The following is a 20347-nucleotide window of genomic DNA, read 5'->3' as shown; positions in this document are numbered from 1 at the left end:
TAGTATACATACATTTGAGAGGTTTATGTATATTTTTTATCCTACATCTTTCCTTCTGAACTGTTCTAGTCCCTCCTTCCATTCCTCCCCCAGTCCCGCTACCTTGCCCCTGGTCTCTATCTGCACTGTCTTCCCCTCCTATAACGTAATTTGCCTCCCCCCAGTCCCTAGTTTAAACACTCCTCCAACCTTCTAGCCATCTTTCTCCCCAACACAGCTGCCCCTTCCTCATTGAGGTATAGCGTTCTGGCAAGGTATAGGAATCTGGCAGAACGTCGGCAGAGATTGGTCGTACTGGTCATGTGATGTTACAACTTCTTTGTGGGCAGCTTTAATTTTGAACATGGAGGAACTGATTTGACAGTATTTAGCTCATGTTCCAATCCAACCGAGACTATAATATCTGAACTGTAATATGTGGTTTATATGTTGTTTCATCTTCTTTCCATTCAGGTTTCTACAACATAGAATCCTCTGATATTTTCTTTATAAGATAATTTTCCTGATTAACCTGTCAAAGATGGATAGGAACAGAGACAAGATGGTGGAGAGGATAATAAATCTCACCCTAGAGATACTCTTCCAACTTACTGGAGAGGTGAGAGATTCTGATGATGTCACATTACATCATTCTTATCTATGGTAATAGCAGATGGATATGACTGGAGAGGTGATGGACTCAGTAGTGATATTTACTGATGTGTCTCCCCATACCCAGGATTACACAGTGGTGAAGAAGACCTCTAGTGTGCACTGTCAGGCTCCTGTGTCTGAAGGATGGGGAAGAACCCTGAGCCCAATCACGGGGCCTCCACCTCACTCCCTGATACATGAGGACATCAATGAACAGAAGATCCTAGAACTCACCCACAAGATGGTGGAGCTGCTGACTGGAGAGGTGACACTGCTGGGAATGCTGGGACATTATACAGTAACAGCACTGGAGGGGTCTGGGTGATGACAGTGTCATTGTGTTGTCAGGTTCCTATAAGGTGTCAGGATGTCACTGTCTATTTCTCCATGGAGGAGTGGGAGTATGTAGAAAGACACAAGGATCTGTACAAGGACATCTTGGTAGAGGACTATTGGCCCCTCGCATCACCAGGTAATAGACAGGACTAAATACACCCGTCCTTTAATTAATTATCTGTATGTAAAGAATGAATTCAGTCACTGTATGTGTCTCCTACAGGTAGATCCAGTAAAACAACAACACCAGAGAGATGTCCCAGTCCTCTTCTTCCACAGGATCATCAGGTAGATGGAGATATTCCCTATGATTTGTAGAAGGCTGTGAAGTCCTTGTGTTCTGTCTTGTTTTATATTTGTGTAATCACCAAGTTAGAGATGACGGGATAAAAGCTGACCATATACATAATAGGGTAGATTTACTAATACTGTCAATAAAACAGTTTAAATTTACACAAACAGTCTTAAATTTTATCAAAGTGGATGATGCTCAATGATCTTGCCCACCTTTGGACTGTGTAGTCTAACGTCAAACTGCCTATTTGTTGGCTTAGTGTTACTCCAACAACGCAACAAATATTTGGTGCAATGTTGCATTTAAGCCATGCTACTCTCCTTTGCAGCCGCGCCCCTTGTCGGACGAGGCAGAAACATTGCCTAAAAGTGTCTAAAACTGTTAAAAATTTTGCAGCCAGTTTTTGTCTAAAAGTTCTGGTGCATTTTCAATACCTCTTCCTGTCGATGTTTGGATCTCACAAGGCTCTGGCTATGCATACTGCTGGTTCAACTAAGGAACCAATAGACTGGATGTCTACCTATTTAATCCCTTATTTACCCCGAGACAAACCACATCAGATGTGTCTGGCCAAAGCTGATCTCGCTCCACTGAAACAACCTGAATCATGTCCATCTTCTAGGAGACCTGCAGCTATTTAACTCGCAACTACTGCTGTCTTGTCATTTTTGGTTATCCTGATAAGTAATGATCTCTTCTATTCCTCTAGTATATTCCATGTGATTTCTATGAGTGACGGTGACTTTTATAATGTTTATTTTGCAGCATTTTAATCAAGATAAAGATCTAAACAATTTTAAAGCTACAGAGATGTATGTGAGGGGTGATGACCAGAATAAGGTGGAAATTCCTACTGAGACCTATGTGAGAGGTGATGACCAGTATAAGGAGAACATTCTTATTGAGACCCATGTGAGAGGTGATAACCACTATAAGGAGGACATCCTAACTGACACCTATGTGAGAGGTGATGATCAGTGTAAGGAAGACATTCTTAGATACACATATGTGAAAAGTGATGACCAGTGTAAGGAAGAAATTCCTACATACACATATGTGAGAGGTGATAACCACTATAAGGAGGACATCCTTACTGAGACCTATGTGAGAGGTGATGACCAGTATAAGGAGGACATCCTTACTGAGACCTATGTGAGAGGTGATGACCAGTATAAGGAGGACATTTCTGCAGACAACTGCCCAGGTGAGTCATAACCATTAAATCAAGCAGAGAAGTGTCACAGATTCTACTTATTCATTGTCTGCAACTGTTTTGTGTTAAATTTTTAAGCTCTGCAGTTCTTTCAGTTTCTTAGCTGTATATTCCCCCATTTGGTCATAAAACATCAAAATCTGACATAGTTATAGGTGATAACACATGCTGTGCATTTAAAGTATAGAAGCAAAAATACTGCTGGAATATGGATATGAAACATACCAATGTGAACAAGGCTACTATCATTGCTAATGAGGTAAAGTCTTAATTTTGGGACAAATGAACCATTAGCTCCTATTAGACTACTATAAAGTTAATGTGTGCTAACCAAAAATAGAACATCATCAACATAGGAAAAGATTATTTACTGTAAGGAGGTTGTGATAACTCAATCACTGAAGTTCAAGCAGGTTATGGACGTCTTTCTAGATTTCTAAAGGTGGAACGTTGATCCAGGAATTGCTAGGGAAGGAATTTTTCCTTCTAACGCCTTGTAGTATGTGACATCTGAGATTCGACTTAAAATGACTTCGATGCATAAAAGTTTACTAAACTATGATAAAATATATATATATTTCCCCAGTCGTCTCCATGACAGCACATCCTGAGACTGACTTCCTCTGACAGGACAGGAAAAAACACAGAGACGTTAAAAACCCCACCCCTTCCTCTCATCGCCAATGTTTGTTTTTTCCTGTCCTGCCAGGGAATGAAGACCGGAGAGGTGCTGGGATCTCTATGGGGTTCCTGGCAGTATCGTTTTTGGCTCATCTTTGCGCATCTTCTATACAGACCAGAGGTTGGTTCCAGCGGGTTGGCTCTCCCTCCTCCTGCAAAGGTCTGTGCCCGGGCCCCTGCTGGTGTTGGTGGCCCCGGCAAAGTTCCCTCCTGTGGCGGTCCAAGGGTGTAGGGTGGCTGGAGCAAAGCTAGGATGCGCTTCCCTCCAGCCACTGGGTGATGACATCAGACGCAGAGGGGGCGTGGCTTAGCGTCATGACGTCACACCGGCACTCGTCCCTGTACATGCCTAGTGGAATAAAAAGGGCAAAATGCCGGCTGAAGATGGTGCACAGCGTTTTCACCTCTGCTTCTGCCTCTGGCGATTTTGGTGCATGGGACCTGCTGAACATGAGTGCCCCTACCACACCTGGCTCAGTATCGGAGCCTCCTTCTACCCAGGGTCCAGCGAGTAGCCTGTGTCAGGCACCCTCCTTTGTCATGTTTACCCTATGGTAGCTGACCCTTCTCTCCCTTATATGTTTCAGGGAGAAAAGGAGTCTTCCTCCTCGGTTAAGGTTAGGACCAGGAAGTGTGCTATGTGTTTTAAACGTTTGCCCTCTTCTGGTTCTAAACCTCTGTGCAAGGAATATATTGCATCTGTTGTGAAGTCCGAGTCCTTTGGCTTGTCGGAAGACATCAAGGCCATGGTTAGAGAAGAGGTTCAATCTGCCCTGGCATCCCAAAAATAGATGCGTCTCTCTCTCCCCCCAGGCCCCCTCCTCCTAGACCGAGATCTTCTAGAGATCTTATCAGTGTGGGAAGTGATTCCGATTCAGTAAATCCTGATCTGTCAGATCCTGAGATCCTGGATATACCCCAGGAATCTGATGAAGATAACGAATACAGAAGATTTGTGTTTAACCCTGCAGATATTGAAGAGTTAATTAAAGCCATAAGGGCCACAATCAGGATGGAGATTCCCAGGAAGCCCAGAACAGTTCAGGAGGAGATATTCAGGGGTCTGGGGGAAAGGCATCAGTCTGTGTTTCCAGTGCCGGATAACGTACAGAAGCTAATTAAAGCCGAATGGGATAAACCTGAAAAAGGTTCTGCCATTTCTCGCAGCATTAAGAGGAGGTATCCCTTTGACGAGTCAGATTGCACAGACTGGGAGTCCATCCCTAGAGTCGATGCTCCAGTCGCCAAAGTCGCAAAGCGCATGGTTCTTTCCTTTGAAGACGCCGCACAATTGAAAGATCTCATGGACAGGAAGGCCTTCTAAAGAAAACATGGGAAGCTACAGCAGCTCTTTTAAAACCGGGAGAAGCTGCAACATGTGTGGCCCGTACCTTAAAAGTCTGGTTGGAGCAGCTAGAGCTCCATTTAATTAATAAAACCCCCGGGAGCAAATCTTGGATAGCCTTCCCCTATTAAAGATGGCCACTAGCTTCCTAGCAGATGCCTCAGCGGAGTCCGAAAGATTATCTGCCCGTACAGCAGTCCTATCCAATACCATTAGAAGAGTCTTTTGGCTGAAGGCCTGGTCGGGTGATATGACATCCAAGAATAGGCTGCTTTCTCTTCCGCTCCATGCCTGTATGTCTTTAGCCCCGACTTGGATAGAATCATGGAACACCACCCACCGCAAAAGAGGGTTTTCCGAAGACAGATCCAAAAATAAGAGGCATTTTTTTCGGAATAGACCACAACATCAGGATTCCAAAACAGATAAAAGGAAATCAAGAAGGCTATACAAAAAGGGGCAAAGGAAGGAATTTCCTTTTCAATAGGAGATCCTCCAAACAACGATGCCATCCGGGTTGGAGGAAGCCTTATCTCTTTGATACACACCTGGTAGCAGATCATCACAGACCCCTTTATTGTCAAAATTATAAGAGAGGGTTACGTGATAGAATTGGAATCTCTTCCTCCACAAAAATTCACCTTAAAATTCACCCCATATTCACCCAGGCAGCCCCCCTGACTTGAGCATCGGAGCAGTTCATGCTCCGATGCTCTCCTTTGCCCTGCGCTAAATCGCGCAGGGCAAAGGCATTTTTAGGAGTTCCGGTGACGTCCTGGGGCTCTCCATGGGGCTGCCAGAAAGCCCGGTGACATCACCGAAGCCCGCCCATCAGAGCTGGTGACGTCACCGAACACACTGCCGGGCGGAAGCTTCTGCCCGGCAGTGTGTTATGATAAACAAAAGAGCCCGTGGGCAAGGGAGCACATCGGAGCATCAGATGCTCCGATGCTAGCCTCAGGGGGGCTGCCTGGGTGAAAATAAGGGTATGTCCGGGTTCAGCTCTGAACCCGGACAACCCCTTTAACCCGGCTCACCTTATCAAATGTCCTTTCTGTCTGACGGCATAAGAGAGTTATTATGCCTGGGAGCAGTGGAAGGTGTTCCCAACCGAGAAATAGGAAGGAGTCACTATTCGCCATTATTTTTAGTCCGGAAAGCAACTGGGAAATTCAGGACTATAATAAACCTGAAGCCACTAAACAAATTAATCACTTCTCGCAGATTCAAGATGGAGACAATAAGATCTGTCAGCGTTCTCCACGTGCTGCCGAACACCAGCCGTGCCATCCGCTCTGCTGACCATCTTCAGACTTGATAAAGGGGTCAGTGGTACCCCGAAACGCATTGTCTAAGAATAAACTGCAAACTGTTAAACAACCGGTTGTGAAAGTGTGCCTCTCACTATCCTTACGGCCGACTTACATGGTCCAGCGCCTCTTCGTTTCTACTACCCAAGTGGTGGGGTGGCTCCCACCCAAGGTGATTGGATGAGTCCAGGCTGCACCAACCAATAACCATCTTTATTTAACCTTCATTGTGGTTGCGCCCAAAGTGGTGCAACCCCAATAGGTGAACAAACCATTTCTAATTGTGGACATTCCACCTATCAGACATACTCACCCTATGAGCGCCTTTCTCTATCCTTTGGCCACTATAATTTAGACGTGAGAAGGGCCGTTCTTCATTATATTGAAGTTACTAAAGAATGGAGGATTGACAAGAACCTGTTTATACGTTTTTTTGGCCCTAACAAAGGCAAAAAAGCAGCGAAGAGCTCCATTTTGCGTTGGATAAGGAGTGCAATTACGGAGGCATATTCTGCCTCCGGTAAAGAACCTCCCCCTTCTCTTAGAGCCCATTCAGTGAGAGCAGTGTTTGCAGGGCGGCCACTTGGAAGAGGGCCCATACCTTTACTAAACATTATAGGCTGGACGTATTCGCCAATGAGGATATGGCCTTTGGACGCAAGGTCTTGGGTGCTGTAGTCCCTCCCTGAGTTGTTCACTTTGTTAGTTCTCAGGATGTGCTGTCATGGAGACGACTGGGGAAATGAGTATTACACTCACTGGTAATCCGGTTTCCTGGAAGTCTCCATGACAGCACATACAGTGGGATGCGAAAGTTTGGGCAACCTTGTTAATCGTAATGATTTTCCTGTATAAATCGTAGGTTGTTACGATAAAAAATGTCAGTTAAATATATCATATAGGAGACACACACAGTGATATTTGAGAAGTGAAATGAAGTTTATTGGATTTACAGAAAGTGCGCTATAATTGTTTAAACAAAATTAGGCAGGTGCATAAATTTGGGCACCACAAAATAGAAATGAAATCAATATTTAGTAGATCCTTCTTTTGCAGAAATCACAGCCTCTAAACGCTTCCTGTAGGTTCCAATGAGAGTCTGGATTCTGGTTGAGGGTATTTTGGACCATTCCTCTTTACAAAACATCTTTAGTTCATTCAGGTTTGATGGCTTCCGAGAATGTATAGAAAGAGTGAGGGGCAGTAACGTTTTAAAACTGAAGAGTTTATTTGAACTATTTTAAGAATAAGCCCCTACCAAACAAACAAGACAAACGACAATTAACAGTGTGGGATCCACATTAGTGAATCACCGTTGTACGAAACCGCTGGTAATATTACAGTACCGCGGGACCGAACAAAAAAAGGCAGCACCATATGCAGTCTTTTGGTGGGGTACCGCAGACTAATGAAAATGCCAGAGGCAAATAAAAGGGTGGATCTTACCGGTGGTGCCAGTTGGGACTTTGTAGTCCAAAATCCTGGAGGATGAGGGGCTTCTCGGGTCCGAAAAACACGTCCTCTTTTTGATTTCACCTGGTGCCAGGGGCTGCAGGGAGAAACTATCCCTGTTTTTGCCCTACTTGGCCTGTAAATCCCTAGGTGCCTCCTAATACGGGGTCCTTTCCCCGCAAGGGGTGGCCTCGTCCGGAACCTAACCCTAATAAGTGAACCCTAATTGGCCCTATAGGGACAGCGTAAATTGGCCCCAAAGGGTGATGATGGCTGGTAGGGTAGAAAGATAACTAAATTCTGATAGATTTATTCTGCGTCCCTACGCGTTTCATCTAATAGAGAATAAATCAGAACAAAAAAATAATAAAAAAATGTGCCTCCACTTCATAAAGAATGAGGACCCCCCGACTCATCAGGGGACAGGGGTCGTGGGTGGAGGATTAGGTCTATACCCTTGTCCTATTGTGATAAATAATGGGAAAGGGGTCAGCCAAAAAAGAATTGCGCAGACCTGACTAGACCAGTGTGGTCCCAAATCAGTCCGGATACTATTAAGGTCATGGAAACCGTGTTGCTGGTGCCATGAGAAGCGGGAGTGTGGTCTGACGCCCGCATGTGATGTCAGCGTCTGTCAGCCAGACGCTGACATCCGATGGCTTCCGAGCATGGACAGCTCTCTTTAAGTCACACCACAGATTTTCAATTATATTAAGGTCTGGGGACTGAGATGGCCATTCCAGAACGTTGTACTTGTTCCTCTGCATAAATGCCTTAGAAGATTTTGAGCAGTGTTTAGGGTCATTGTCTTGTTTAAAGATCCAGCCCCGGCGCAGCTTCAGCTTTGTCACTGATTCCTGGACATTGGTCTCCAGAATCTGCTGATACTGAGTGGAATCCATGCGTCCCTCAACATTGACAAGATTCCCAGTCCCTGCACTGGCCACACAGCCCCACAGCATGATGGAACCACCACCATATTTTACTGTAGGTAGCAGGTGTTTTTCTTGAAATGCTGTGTTCTTTTTCCTCCATGCATAACGCCCCTTGTTATGGCCAAATAACTCAATTTTAGTTTCATCAGTCCACAGCACCTTATTCCAAAATGAAGCTGGCTTGTCCAAATGTGCTTTAGCCCACCTCAAGCCGCACTTTTTGTGTTGTGGGCGGAGAAAAGGCTTCCTCTGCATCCCTCTCGCATACAGCATCTCCTTGTGTAAAGTGCGCCGAATGGTTGAACGATGCACAGTGACTCCATCTGCAGCAAGATGATGTTGTAGGTCTTTGGTGCTGGTCTGTGGGTTGACTCTGACTGTTCTCACCATTCGTCGCTTCTGTCTATCCGAGATTTTTCTTGGTCTGCCACTTTGAGCCGTAACTTGAGCTGAGCCTGTGGTCTTCCATTTCCTCAATATGTTCCTAACTGTGGAAACAGACGGCGGAAATCTCTGAGACAGCTTTCTGTATCCTTCCCCGAAACCATGATGGTGAACAATCTTTGTCTTCAGGTCATTTGAGAGTTGTTTTGAGACCCCTATGTTGCTACTCTTCAGAGAAAATTAAAAGAGGAGGGAAACTTACAATTGACCCCTTTAAATACTTTTTCTCATAATTGGATTCACCTGTGTATGTAGGTCAGGGGTCACTGAGCTTACCAAGCCAATTTGAGTTCCAATAATTAGTTCTAAAGGTTTTGGAATCAATAAAATGACAACAACAGCGACCACATGTCTGCACCTGCCTAATTTTGTTTAAACAATTATAGCACTTTCTGTAAATCCAATAAACTTCATTTCACTTCTCAGATATCACTGTGTGTGTCTCCTATATGATAGATTTATCTGACATTTTTTTATCGTAACAACCAACGATTTATACAGGAAAATCATGACGATTAACAAGGTTGCCCAAACTTTCGCATCCCACTGTATTTTCCACCCATTTTATTATTTTCAAAATTCTTAAGTTCTACCCCTTATCCTGGTTTCTGTTAAAATACACTGGCGATGAGGGGAAGGTGTGGGGTTTTTCACCTCTCTGTGTTTTTTCCTGTCCAATCAAAGGAAGTCAGTCTTAGGATGTGCTTCCAGGAAACCGGATTACCCGTGAGTGTAATACTCCTATACTCATATGCAGGTCTCATACACACGACCCTGTCTATTTTGCATTCCACAAATCCTGAAAACATGACAGGTTGAGGAACTCTGGTCTATTGCACAACTACACCCTGCTGCTGCAACAGAGCAATGGTTAACGTTTCCTGTTTTTGAGCTCTATTTTCATGCATCCATTTTCTCTTCTTAAATGTTCGTTTTGTACTCCCTGCCTTCCAGGAGCCATAGCTTTTTTATTTTTTACCTTCACGTCGCCGTATCATGGCTTGTTTTTTTGTGGGAAGTTGTTCTGTATAATGGCACCATTTAATATCTCATATGATGATGTGGGAACCTGGGAATTCATTTTTACGGTGATCACTATAAATTAAAAATGACATGTTAATTTCATTCTGGGGTTCAGTACAATTACAGTAATACCAAATTGTAATAGTTTTTCTTATGTTTTAGTACTGAAAAAATGTTTTTGGTTTTTTTAAATTTACATTGCCATCTCTGACATCCATAACTTTTTTATATTTAGATCTACAGTGCAAGCTGTAGTTGCAGAACGAGCTGTAGTTTCGATACCATTTTGGGCTGTGAATTTTTTTTATCACTTTTTATTCAGCTTTTTGGGAGGGGAAGTTACTAGAAACAATGATTCGGCCATACATGATACAGTTTAATAATTTGTGCATTTTCCAACATGGCAATGATCATTGTGATCATTCATTCCCATACAGAACAATTTTTTGCCACCAACAGATCCTTTTTACACAGTATGATCTGCTTCCATCAATTAAAGATTCTATGTGCTGCATAAAAGATCTGATAATTGCCCCAATCATTGGCCCATGTAAAAAGGCCTTTACAGTTTTACTTTTTATGTAAAAAGGATACAGATTATATAGATATACTTTTTAAAGGGAACCTGTCACCAGTTTTATGGTGTCCTAACTAAGGGCAACATAAATAAGTGACTGATTCTCTTAGCAAAATGCTATTGAAAAGCTCCAGCTGATAATGATGAGTCATGAATATTTATGAGCTCCTGACTCTCCCCGCCCACCTACTGCTGATTGACAGTTTTTTTTTCCAAATGAATCAGCAGCAGGTGGGCAGGGGAGTGGCTATATCTCTGAATTAAAAAAACGATGGACTCACTGACATCACGCTGGACTCAAATCAGCTCATTAGCATGCGGCATGTGGCATCTTTGTGTGTATATTATGAGGTAACCATCTGTCACACCAGTAAGTGAATACATCTAAGGTACTTTTTAGTAGTTAATGATTGTATATAAATAGTTAGATTATAATCAAATATCCACATGACAGGTTCCCTTTAAATTTATACTATTCTTAAATAATACAACATTTTTTTTTCTTGGCAGATGATAGTACTTGGAGCTCAGAGGGACATCTGATATCTTCATATTTTACAGCTGATGATTGTGGTATCAAACAAGACACATATGAAGATCGTGCCATTATCTCAGATATAATCTCAGCTCTATCATCTGACCCTCTTCAACATCCTCAATCTTATGATTCATCACAGACTGTTAAGAAGAATATAACTCACAGAAGATGTTTTGTACGTCAAAGTGCACACACAGGGGAGAAGCCATATTCATGTCCAGTATGTGAGAAATGTTTTACTCGGAAATCAGCTCTTGTTGAACATCAAAAAACTCACACAGGGGAGAAGCCATATTCATGTCCAGTATGTAAGAAATGTTTTACTCGGAAAGCAGCTCTTGTTGAACATCAAAAAACTCACACAGGGGAGAAGCCATATTCATGTTCAGAATGCGGGAAATGTTTTACTCGGAAAGCAGCTCTTCTCGAACATAAAAAAACTCACACGGGAGAGAAACCATTTTTATGTTCAGAATGCGGAAAAAGTTTTACTATGAAATCACATCTTGCTGAACATCAAAAAACTCACACAGGAGAGAAGCCATTTTCTTGTCCAGAATGTGGGAAATGTTTTCGCATCAAATCAATTCTTGTTACACATAAGAGAACTCACACAGGGGAGAAGCCATTTTCATGTTCCGAATGTGGGAAATGTTTTACGCAGAGATCAAATTTTTTCCAACATAAAAAAACTCACACGGGAGAGAAGCCGTTTTTATGTTCAGAGTGCGGGATGTGTTATTCTCAGAAAGCACATCTTATTGAACATCAGAAAATTCACACAGGAGAGAAGCCGTTTTCATGTCCAGAATGTGGAAAATGTTTTAGTCGGAAATCACATCTTATTGTACATCAAAGAACTCACATAGTGAAGATGCAATTTTCGTGTCCCGTATGTGGAAAGTTTTTTAGCCGCAAGTCGGCTCTAATCGCACATGAGAGAACTCATACAGAAAAAACATTTTTATGTATAGAATGTGGGAAATATTTTACCAACAAAGCATATCTTCTGAACCATCAAAGAGCTCACACAATGGAGTAGACATTTTATATTTTACTCATTTTATAGAGGAGTATAACAAAAAAATACAACAGTTAAAGTATGAATTGATGATTATGAATAGAGATGAGCGAAGTTCATAAAGATTCGATTTCGCCGCTTTGCCAAACTTTCCCAAATAATTTGCTGCATGATGAAAAACTTTGTCTCGAAGAGCATCTCTTTGTAAATAGCGGGAGCAATCAAATCCTATCATCAGGATTAGTGATGGACGACAAGTTGGCGGTGGGCCCCATTCACTTTAATGGCAGGCGAACCTGAAAAACCTTCAGCTCATATTTGCAGGCACCAAATACTTACAAGAAGTGCACAAATAGTCCCACAACATGGACAGTGACATACCAGAGGGGGATCAATGGCAAAAATTCCCACAAAAAATATGTATTTTAATCAGGGGCCATTTTTATCCATCTTAAATTGAAACTCTCAAAAATGTGCCATGCTGGAGCCTAGAACATTTTTATTTTAGGCCATGGGAGTACAGGCACTGGCATTCACCGGACAGAAAACATCAAGTGATTATGTGGCTGGAGGTATATTAGAAGATCATTAGATATCAATTTTACTGCAGGCCAGTGGAGTACAGGCCCCAAAAATTATTCATTCAATATACAGAAAAGAACAAGCTTTGTCTTCTCATTGTCTGTCGCTAGTAGAGGCCTAAGCATGGCAGGCAGGATCCCCCAGAAGTATCTTGCTGGATGAGCAGCCAATACCGCACTTGCATCAATCTTGACAGGATTCGGCTCCAGGTGTAGATAAATTGTTTTTTTGGAATGCTTTCTCCATCGCAACTCCCTCCACGTCGTTGAATAAACTGAAGACTGGCTAATTCTCTCCTAAGAAAAAAATGATATGCTATTATTAAATTTATTAAACATTTTATTATTAAATTAATTCCATATATTTTATAAAATTCGGGGTCTCCATGATCAATCTGCAGCGTAGGGGTCCCACACGGGTTCTACACACTTCCAAAATAAAGTGGGGTGAATAGATGACGGATGATCGACGCTCCATGATCTTCCCAGGAGCTGCGAAGGTTCATTTCTGAGACGTCTGTGTGGGAATCCGAAGACCATCTCCGTGCACCACAGGATGTCGTCCTCCTCCTGTGTTAGGAAAATGTAATTTTTATTATAACATTTATTAAAAAATTTATTATTAAAGGGGTTGTCCAAGTTATATTTATTGATGACCTATTCTCAGGATAGGTCATCAATATCAGATCGGCTGGGGTCCGACACCCGGCACCCCCGCCGATCAGCTGTTTGAAGAGAAGGTGCGCACTGTGCCAGCGCTGCCTCCTCTTCATTGTTTACCTGCTCGCCGTTGCATCTGCAGAGGTGAGCAGGTGTAATTACACCCAAGCCGTCCCATTCATTTCAATGGGACGGATCGCTTCTATACACTTGTATAGGAGTGATCCGTCCTATTGAAATGAATGGGACGGCTTGAGTGTAATTACACCTGCTCACCGCTGCAGATGCAATGGCGAGCAGGTAAACAATGAAGAGGACGCAGCGCTGGCACAGGGTGGTGCCGGGTATCTGACCCCAGCCGATCTGATGTTGATGACCTATCTTGAGGATAGGTCATCAATAAATATAACTTGGACAACCCCTTTACATGTATTAAATATAATAAGGTTGCTCTTCTTTCCATTCCATGATGACTGGAAACCCCTAACGAAGAGACTGGGCCCTGGTTGATTTGAATCGCGATTAGATTCGCAACTCTTCCGGGCTCCAAGCAATCTTGAAGCTTTGTCTTCTCATTGTCTGTCGCTAGTAGAGGCCTAAGCATTCCAGGCAGGTTCCCCCAGAAGTATCTTGCTGGATGAGCAGGTAATACTTCACTTGCATCAATCCTGACAGGATTCGGCTCCAGGTGGAGAGTAATATATATATTTTTTTTAATGCTTTCTCCATCGCAACACCGCGTCATTGAATAAACAGAAGACTGTCCGATTCTCTCTTGTCTTACGCAACATTTAATTTTTATTATTAAATTTATTAAATATTTTAACATTAATTTTATTAAACCAAAACTTGATTAAAATTATAAGAAAGTATACATAAATTTGCCAAACCTGGCCTAATAACTCTGTATGAACTCTGCCTTATAGGTCGATGTTAGTGTCAAGAAGAAGCGCACTCCTTTAACACCGTCGTCAGCTGATTCCACATAGATGTCTACAGACCCTGTTCTATTAAACGCTTATACAAGTATAGCCCCCCGACAGAGTGGAGAGGGTGTCAGCAGTAAGTTTGTGTTGACGTCACTGATTAATTTTCCCTTCCTCTGATCCGTCAGAACAATAACCCCCAAAAAACTAATCCTGTCTTTGGAGCATACTCCTTCACTCGGTCAGCATTTGCTCAGTATTGCTAATGCCAATAAAAACAGGAGTGGATCTAAAACAGAGATGACACGTGAATGGAATATTTGCATGTATTCTGTGTTTTGTACCCACTCCTGCTTTTGGCTACCAAATCATAAGCCAATTCTGATGGGACCATACAGGCCTTACAGCTGCTACACAGAGAGAATCTGTTGTGCGTCTCATTTTTTCCTTCCTTCTGACAGATCAGAAGAAAGGTCAAATAAATGATGATGTCAGCCAGGCCAAAAGCCCAAATAGTGGCCCAGTCATAAAGTGGGGAGGGTGTGAACAGCATGTGAAGGCCACAGAGTGGCACAATGACAGTGTGGAGGTGGCAGCAGTATGAGGAGGGCACCAAGTGGCACAATCACAGAGTATGTAGTTGGCAGCAGTATGTGGAGGCCAGCGAGTGGCCAGGTTACATAGTGTGGAGATGGCAGCAGCATGATACAACCCAGAACCACATTTTTGTGCAGGGTTAGTGCATAGTGTATTCACCTGTATTGGTGCGCCGCTCTTATGGACGTCGTCACGTAAGTGCGCAGTGTGTGAAACGTAAATACAAAATAATTCAGCCCATACTGCAAAAGGACTTTCCCACATATAACTGCAGCGCTGAACGCTGAATATAGCTTGATTTTTGTACAGAAATACGCCACTAAAGGCTTTACTTCATAATAACTGCAACAGTGAAAGCTAAATATACTGATATACGTCAATAAATGTTTTTCAAGATGTAAGTGCAGCAGCGAATGGCGAATGTATATTTCTTTTTCTACTGCAATATGCCAGTAAAGGCTTTACCAGATATAACTGCAACAGTGAACTGAGAATATATTTTTCTTGTAGTACTGAAATACGCCCCAAATGCTTTCACCAGAAATAACTGCAGAAGTGACCTGAGAATATATATTTCTTGTTGGACTCAAATAGGCCACTATACGCTTTCAACATAAATAACTGCAGAAGTGAACTGAGAATATATTTTTCTTTGTTTACTGAGATACGTCCCTATACGCTTTCAACAGAATTAACTGCAAAAGTTAACTGAAAATATATATTTCTTCTTGGACTGAAATAGGCCACTATACGCTTTCACCAGCAGTGCATATGTATTTTTTTTTTTTTTTATAAAATAAGCCCCTATACTCTTTCACCAGAAATTAATGCTACCGTGCAGTGCGTTCTAATGTTTTGTGTATTACTGAAATACCGCCCTATGCTCTTTCACAAGAAATGACTGCAAATGATTTTAGCGCAAATAACACCCCTGCTTCAATCAATTTTTTTTGGGGGGGGGGGCAACTGGTTTATCACACTAGTAGAAATGATTTGTTCCAATGGCGTTTGTCACTCTGTGTAGCTGAGGTAACGCAGCTAAACCACAAACAAATGCTGCACTACCTAAATGCACTATATAGAAAGTATATTATTGGTAAATAACACCCCTGCTTCAGTCAGTTTTTTTTTTTTGGGGGGGGGGGGGCAACTGGTTAATCACACCAGTAGCAATTATTTGTTCCAATAGCATTTGGCACTCTGGCTGCGGTATCGCAGCAGAACTGCACACAACTGCTGCACAATACACTATAATATATTTTCTATGTTAGAAAGTATATTATAAGTATATCACACCCCTCAGTATGTCACAGCTAGCGTTTTGTGTCTCTAACAGTCTGTCCCTGATCCACACAGCAACCTCTCCCTACACTGGCAAAAGACTGAATGTAAAATCGTGCCCAGATCAGGTTTATTTATAAGGTAGGGGGTATGTCCATGTGCTGAAACATCTCAATTGGCTTTCCTGTACCACCTGATGGATGTGTCATGGGTAAAAGTTCTTCACAATGTAAAAAAATATGGCGGGCACGAATATCGTTCGTATATGTTCACCCGTTCAGCGAATGAGCAAAGTTCGCCGCGAAACAAGCGCCGGGTAAACTGCAAAGCCATCTCTAATCAGGATAGATCATCAGCATCTGATTGTCGGGCGTCCAACACCAGTGACCCTTACTGATCAGATATTTGAGGAGAGCGTAACGCTCCAGTGAGTACTGCTGCCTCCTCACAGTTTACAAGCACTGTATATTGTATAATGGCTATACTTGGTACGGAGCTCAGCCCCTTTCACTTGAATGAGACTGAGCTGTGCCTAGGTCACGTGACCGTTGAACGTGATGTCACTGACCTATCATAAGCTGAGACCTTCTCAGACAGTTAACGCAAACTAGGGTGAAGTAAGGGAGAAGGTGCAGGTGAAGTGCAATGTCCGCCTTCAGACTCCTCAACTACAGTATGTTAACCTGCTCCCAACTTTTTCTCCTCGTTATAATGTTACGGAGAAAAGAAGAGCCAGCAATGACACACTACTGAAGTAATACTTGAAAAAGTGCTAGAAAAATACTGAAACGATAATACTGCAAGTTCTGCCAAAGACTTCAATGAATAAAAAGAAAAAAAAAGTATTACAACCCATGTGCTTTAAATCCCGGTCTTGTGACTTGCCTATGGCTTCTTGTGCTTTACAATAGGAAATAAATCCATCAAACAGATAGAATAAATAACAATAAATCTTTATTAGATTGCTTTTTAAACTTCATTCCAAGATTGGCAGACACTGCAAGTGAGGTTCTGCTAAGTCAAGTGAGGTTTGCAAGTGTGCAGATAGGTTATGATTTCTAACAATCTGTTTTCCCTTAGTCCTAACAATAGCACAGTAATGGGGAGTTTCTGGGCCTGTGGGCTGGTAGGACAGATGGAATTTTTCATTAAATTACAAACTAAAGTCCCTTTTCCTACATTTTAAAAGATGGACTAGCCTGTCCTATATTTTTATTTATTTATTTAGAAAGAATAAACAAAACTGTGTGGGAATCGTGTGTTGCCTAAATAAAAACTTAAGTTAAATTAGAAATCACAACTTTCCTACGTGCTACCAGCAGCACAATAATGAGGTCCTCTTGACAAACTGATAACATGGCTACCTAACTGTCCCCTCATGATTCACAAATCTACATCTACCCAAGTACCACTACCACCATCACCACAACCATGTCTACAAATGTCACTGCTACTACCAACACACCTATACATTTCACTCATGATGTCCTTCTCCTCTGCCTTAATCTTCATAGCAGTCCAAACACTGACTGTTCTCATGCAACTCATCAACAGCAACAGTATCTGGAATATCCTTCTTAGCAGTCGGAGTGTTGTCTTTTATAAGATGAGAGGGCACCCTACTAAGGTAACATCAACATCATTCTGCTGGACTATCGGAGGCAAAGAATAATGGAGACAGGGTCCATTACCAAATAGATACATTTGTGTGTTGTTATAGAAGTGATACTGAAAGCCATGGGACTCTATGAGCTGTCTCAGTCTGAAGGTATAGATGGAGAAGAGCAGAGGCCCTAGAACAGAGGTGTTGTGTAAGTGAAAGACACTAAGGCGGTCTTCGTCTCTCCTTCTCTGGTGGTTCATTCGCCTAAGTTATGTAGAGGCGCCAGCCTCTACTTAACTTTGGTGGACTTTACACTTGTCTAAATCTATGCCAGCTCACTTGCTGGTGTAGATTAAGACAGTTTTTTATGCCCAAAACAGGCATAGAAGATGATAAATGAGATGGGCCGGCCCACCCACACTACACTCCCTTTTTTAGACCTGGCATGAGTGACGGAAAAGGGGGGGGGGGAATCGCAGATTGCTGCACAAATAACCTTTTAGATGAAAAGGTCATGAATGTTGGGAAGTTTGTTGCAGACAGAATAAACATTCTATAATATTCCTGCAAAAGGAACAGGTGGAGCAGGGACCAGATGAACTGTGTTCTAAAAGTTTGTGGAAGGAGATAGATAGTGGGAGGGATTCATCCAAGACCTTCCAGACCCTTGAGGGAATGATTCCAGAATGCTTCTAAGAATTGTACACAGTTATGTGGTAGTGGATGATTGTGTTCCCACAGTGAACATGTGCAGGCCAAAGCTTGAGATGATAATGATTAAAGTCACTTTAGCTTTCTCACAGGTGAAATTATCAGGAAGTAGCTCAAAATAGATTGAATATTGACAGTAATTATCTGCAGTTTTTGGGGTCTCCATTGAACTAGAGAGAGTTTGAGATATAGAGATGGAAATTCACGTGTAGAGAAGGTAGAGAAACTGCGGGGCTCAGGGAAGAACAGCAGAGGGATGTGTGTTCTCTGCTCAGAACACACAGAGTCACAACCAGAGACAGAGATGTCCGACAAGCTGAGGGTGAAGTGTATGGGCTCCTTGGGGGGTCTGATGTCATGCTCCTCTGACTGCTTTTCTGCTCATGTTGTGCAAGTTAATGAAGGAGAAAAAAAAGCAAAAAGTCAAAACCAAAAGTGATGCACAATGGGGCGGATTTATTATGGGCGGTGTTTCATAAGCCAGCCTTCACCCACCTTTCTTTATAAAGAGGTGAAGAAAGTCACACATTTGAGTGCAAATATGCTGTGCGCATCAGCCCTGTACCTCACATGGATCCAGAGATCTCCAAATGTATTGCTCTGCTAGATTTATATCAAGCTGGCAGCTCAGGGGGAGTGTCTTCTCTGCTGCAGCTAAGGGGGCGTGTCTCAGCTCTCCCTATCACAGCTCAGGGGGAGTGTCTTCTCTGCTGCAGCTCAGAAGGCAGTTTAAAGATGATACTGAGCATGTGCGGCCTTCTTCATGAGCAGGTCAAATAAATAAGAAATGAAGTGGCTCTATAAAGATACATTTTATTGAACAACTTAGTAGCTATGCAACATTTTTAATTAAATGCAATTAGAAAAGTATTCAGACCCAGGTGCTGGTTTGAAAACTGTAGAATATTTTTCGTGGGACAGCCCCTTTAATACATTTCCTCTTAATATATATTTTAAAATGAATCAGTTCCAGAACGTTCTTATCTGTATCTTAAAGATACAGCTTACATTAATTCATTAGACACACGTAAGGGGAAGACATGGGGCCAGATTTATCATTAGCTCAGGTCAGAATAATGGAGTGAAAAAGTCCCCCAAAAATGCGCAAATGCTAAAACTGCGCACAAATTTCTGCTCTGCACTATGCTCGCCAGTTTTCTGAAAGTGGGCGTGTTTTCTTATGTAAATGAATCTCTAGACAGATTTACTATTGGGACTATTTAAAAAGTCGCAAAATAGTCGCAATTTCACTCCAGTGAGGACCATGCTTATCTTGAGACTTTTTAATAGAACATGCGACTTTTTTATAAAAACTTGCAACTTTTTTATAAAAACGTGCGACTTTTTCATAAAGCTGCTTACTGACGGATAAACTGCTACCGTCAAACCACATTTATTACAGTCTTAAAGGGCCGATCATAAATCTGACTTGGCTAAAACTGACTTTAGCCATATGTGAAAGTGGAGTCAGCTGTCAGAGTCATGATAAATCCGGCCCATGGACTGTAAACTGCTTTATGGACTGTAAATGTGTTTAATGTAATTGAAAAAGAATATGCGCCCCCATATTGGGGGGCTGAAGGATGTACACGTGTTGTCCACGAGACTTGAAGTATTTATTATGTTTTTAAAAGTTTTAAATGTCTCTATCAGCCTGCAGTTTACACGTACGCAGCTCTGCTACATTAGGAAGACACTTGGGCATTACACATCTGCACACGTCCAGCTCTCTCCATGCACATTACACACAGGCATACTTCATGCACACAACTTCAGCTCATTCAGCGCAGAGTCCAGCCCTTTATGCACAGAGACCTGGCCATGTGACACCTGACTCCACCCACACACATGTGACTGATCACATGACTGTGACATCATCACAGGTCCTGTAAGCACACAGCTCCTCTACAGCTGGAGGTAAGGGTGTATTTTGGTCCACGATTATGAAGCTTTATTCCATAACGTATTCACCCATCAGTGTTGTTGTACGAGGGCTTGTTGTATTTGCCGAACAAATTATATTCCTTAAAGGGGTTATCTGGAAAATAATATTGATGACCTATCCACAGGATAGAGTAGAAATATCACATCGCCGGGGTCCGAGTCCTGGCACCCCCACTGTTTAGCTGTTTCGGGAAGCCACTGCGCTCACTGGAGCTCTGGGGTGTGCGGCGGTCTTCTGGGG

At 42.4% G+C, this 20347-nt stretch overlaps 1 protein-coding gene across 3 annotated transcripts in view; it reads left to right on the top strand.

Moving 5' to 3' along the window:
• Positions 1 to 20347, top strand: part of LOC122925175 (oocyte zinc finger protein XlCOF22-like) — a 36330-nt gene that overhangs the window by 6233 nt on the left and 9750 nt on the right. Inside the window, exons 2-7 of one of the 3 annotated variants that reach the window (XM_044276685.1) lie at positions 454 to 598; positions 719 to 898; positions 982 to 1105; positions 1193 to 1257; positions 2030 to 2468; positions 10755 to 12108. In XM_044276685.1, the coding sequence (XP_044132620.1) occupies positions 521 to 598; positions 719 to 898; positions 982 to 1105; positions 1193 to 1257; positions 2030 to 2468; positions 10755 to 11824 (1956 nt within the window). In that variant the 5' untranslated portion in view covers positions 454 to 520 and the 3' untranslated portion in view covers positions 11825 to 12108. Of the gene's footprint in view, positions 1 to 453; positions 599 to 718; positions 899 to 981; positions 1106 to 1192; positions 1258 to 2029; positions 2469 to 10754; positions 12109 to 20035; positions 20080 to 20347 lie in introns of those variants that run through there. The other 2 variants (XM_044276687.1, XM_044276686.1) reach the window with 2 other exon arrangements.

Source organism: Bufo gargarizans, chromosome 1 (assembly GCF_014858855.1).
Source record: "Bufo gargarizans isolate SCDJY-AF-19 chromosome 1, ASM1485885v1, whole genome shotgun sequence".
Taxonomy (NCBI): domain Eukaryota; kingdom Metazoa; phylum Chordata; class Amphibia; order Anura; family Bufonidae; genus Bufo; species Bufo gargarizans.
The sequence above is the reverse complement of the archived record's forward strand: the minus strand, read 5'-3'. Positions and strand labels throughout refer to the sequence as shown.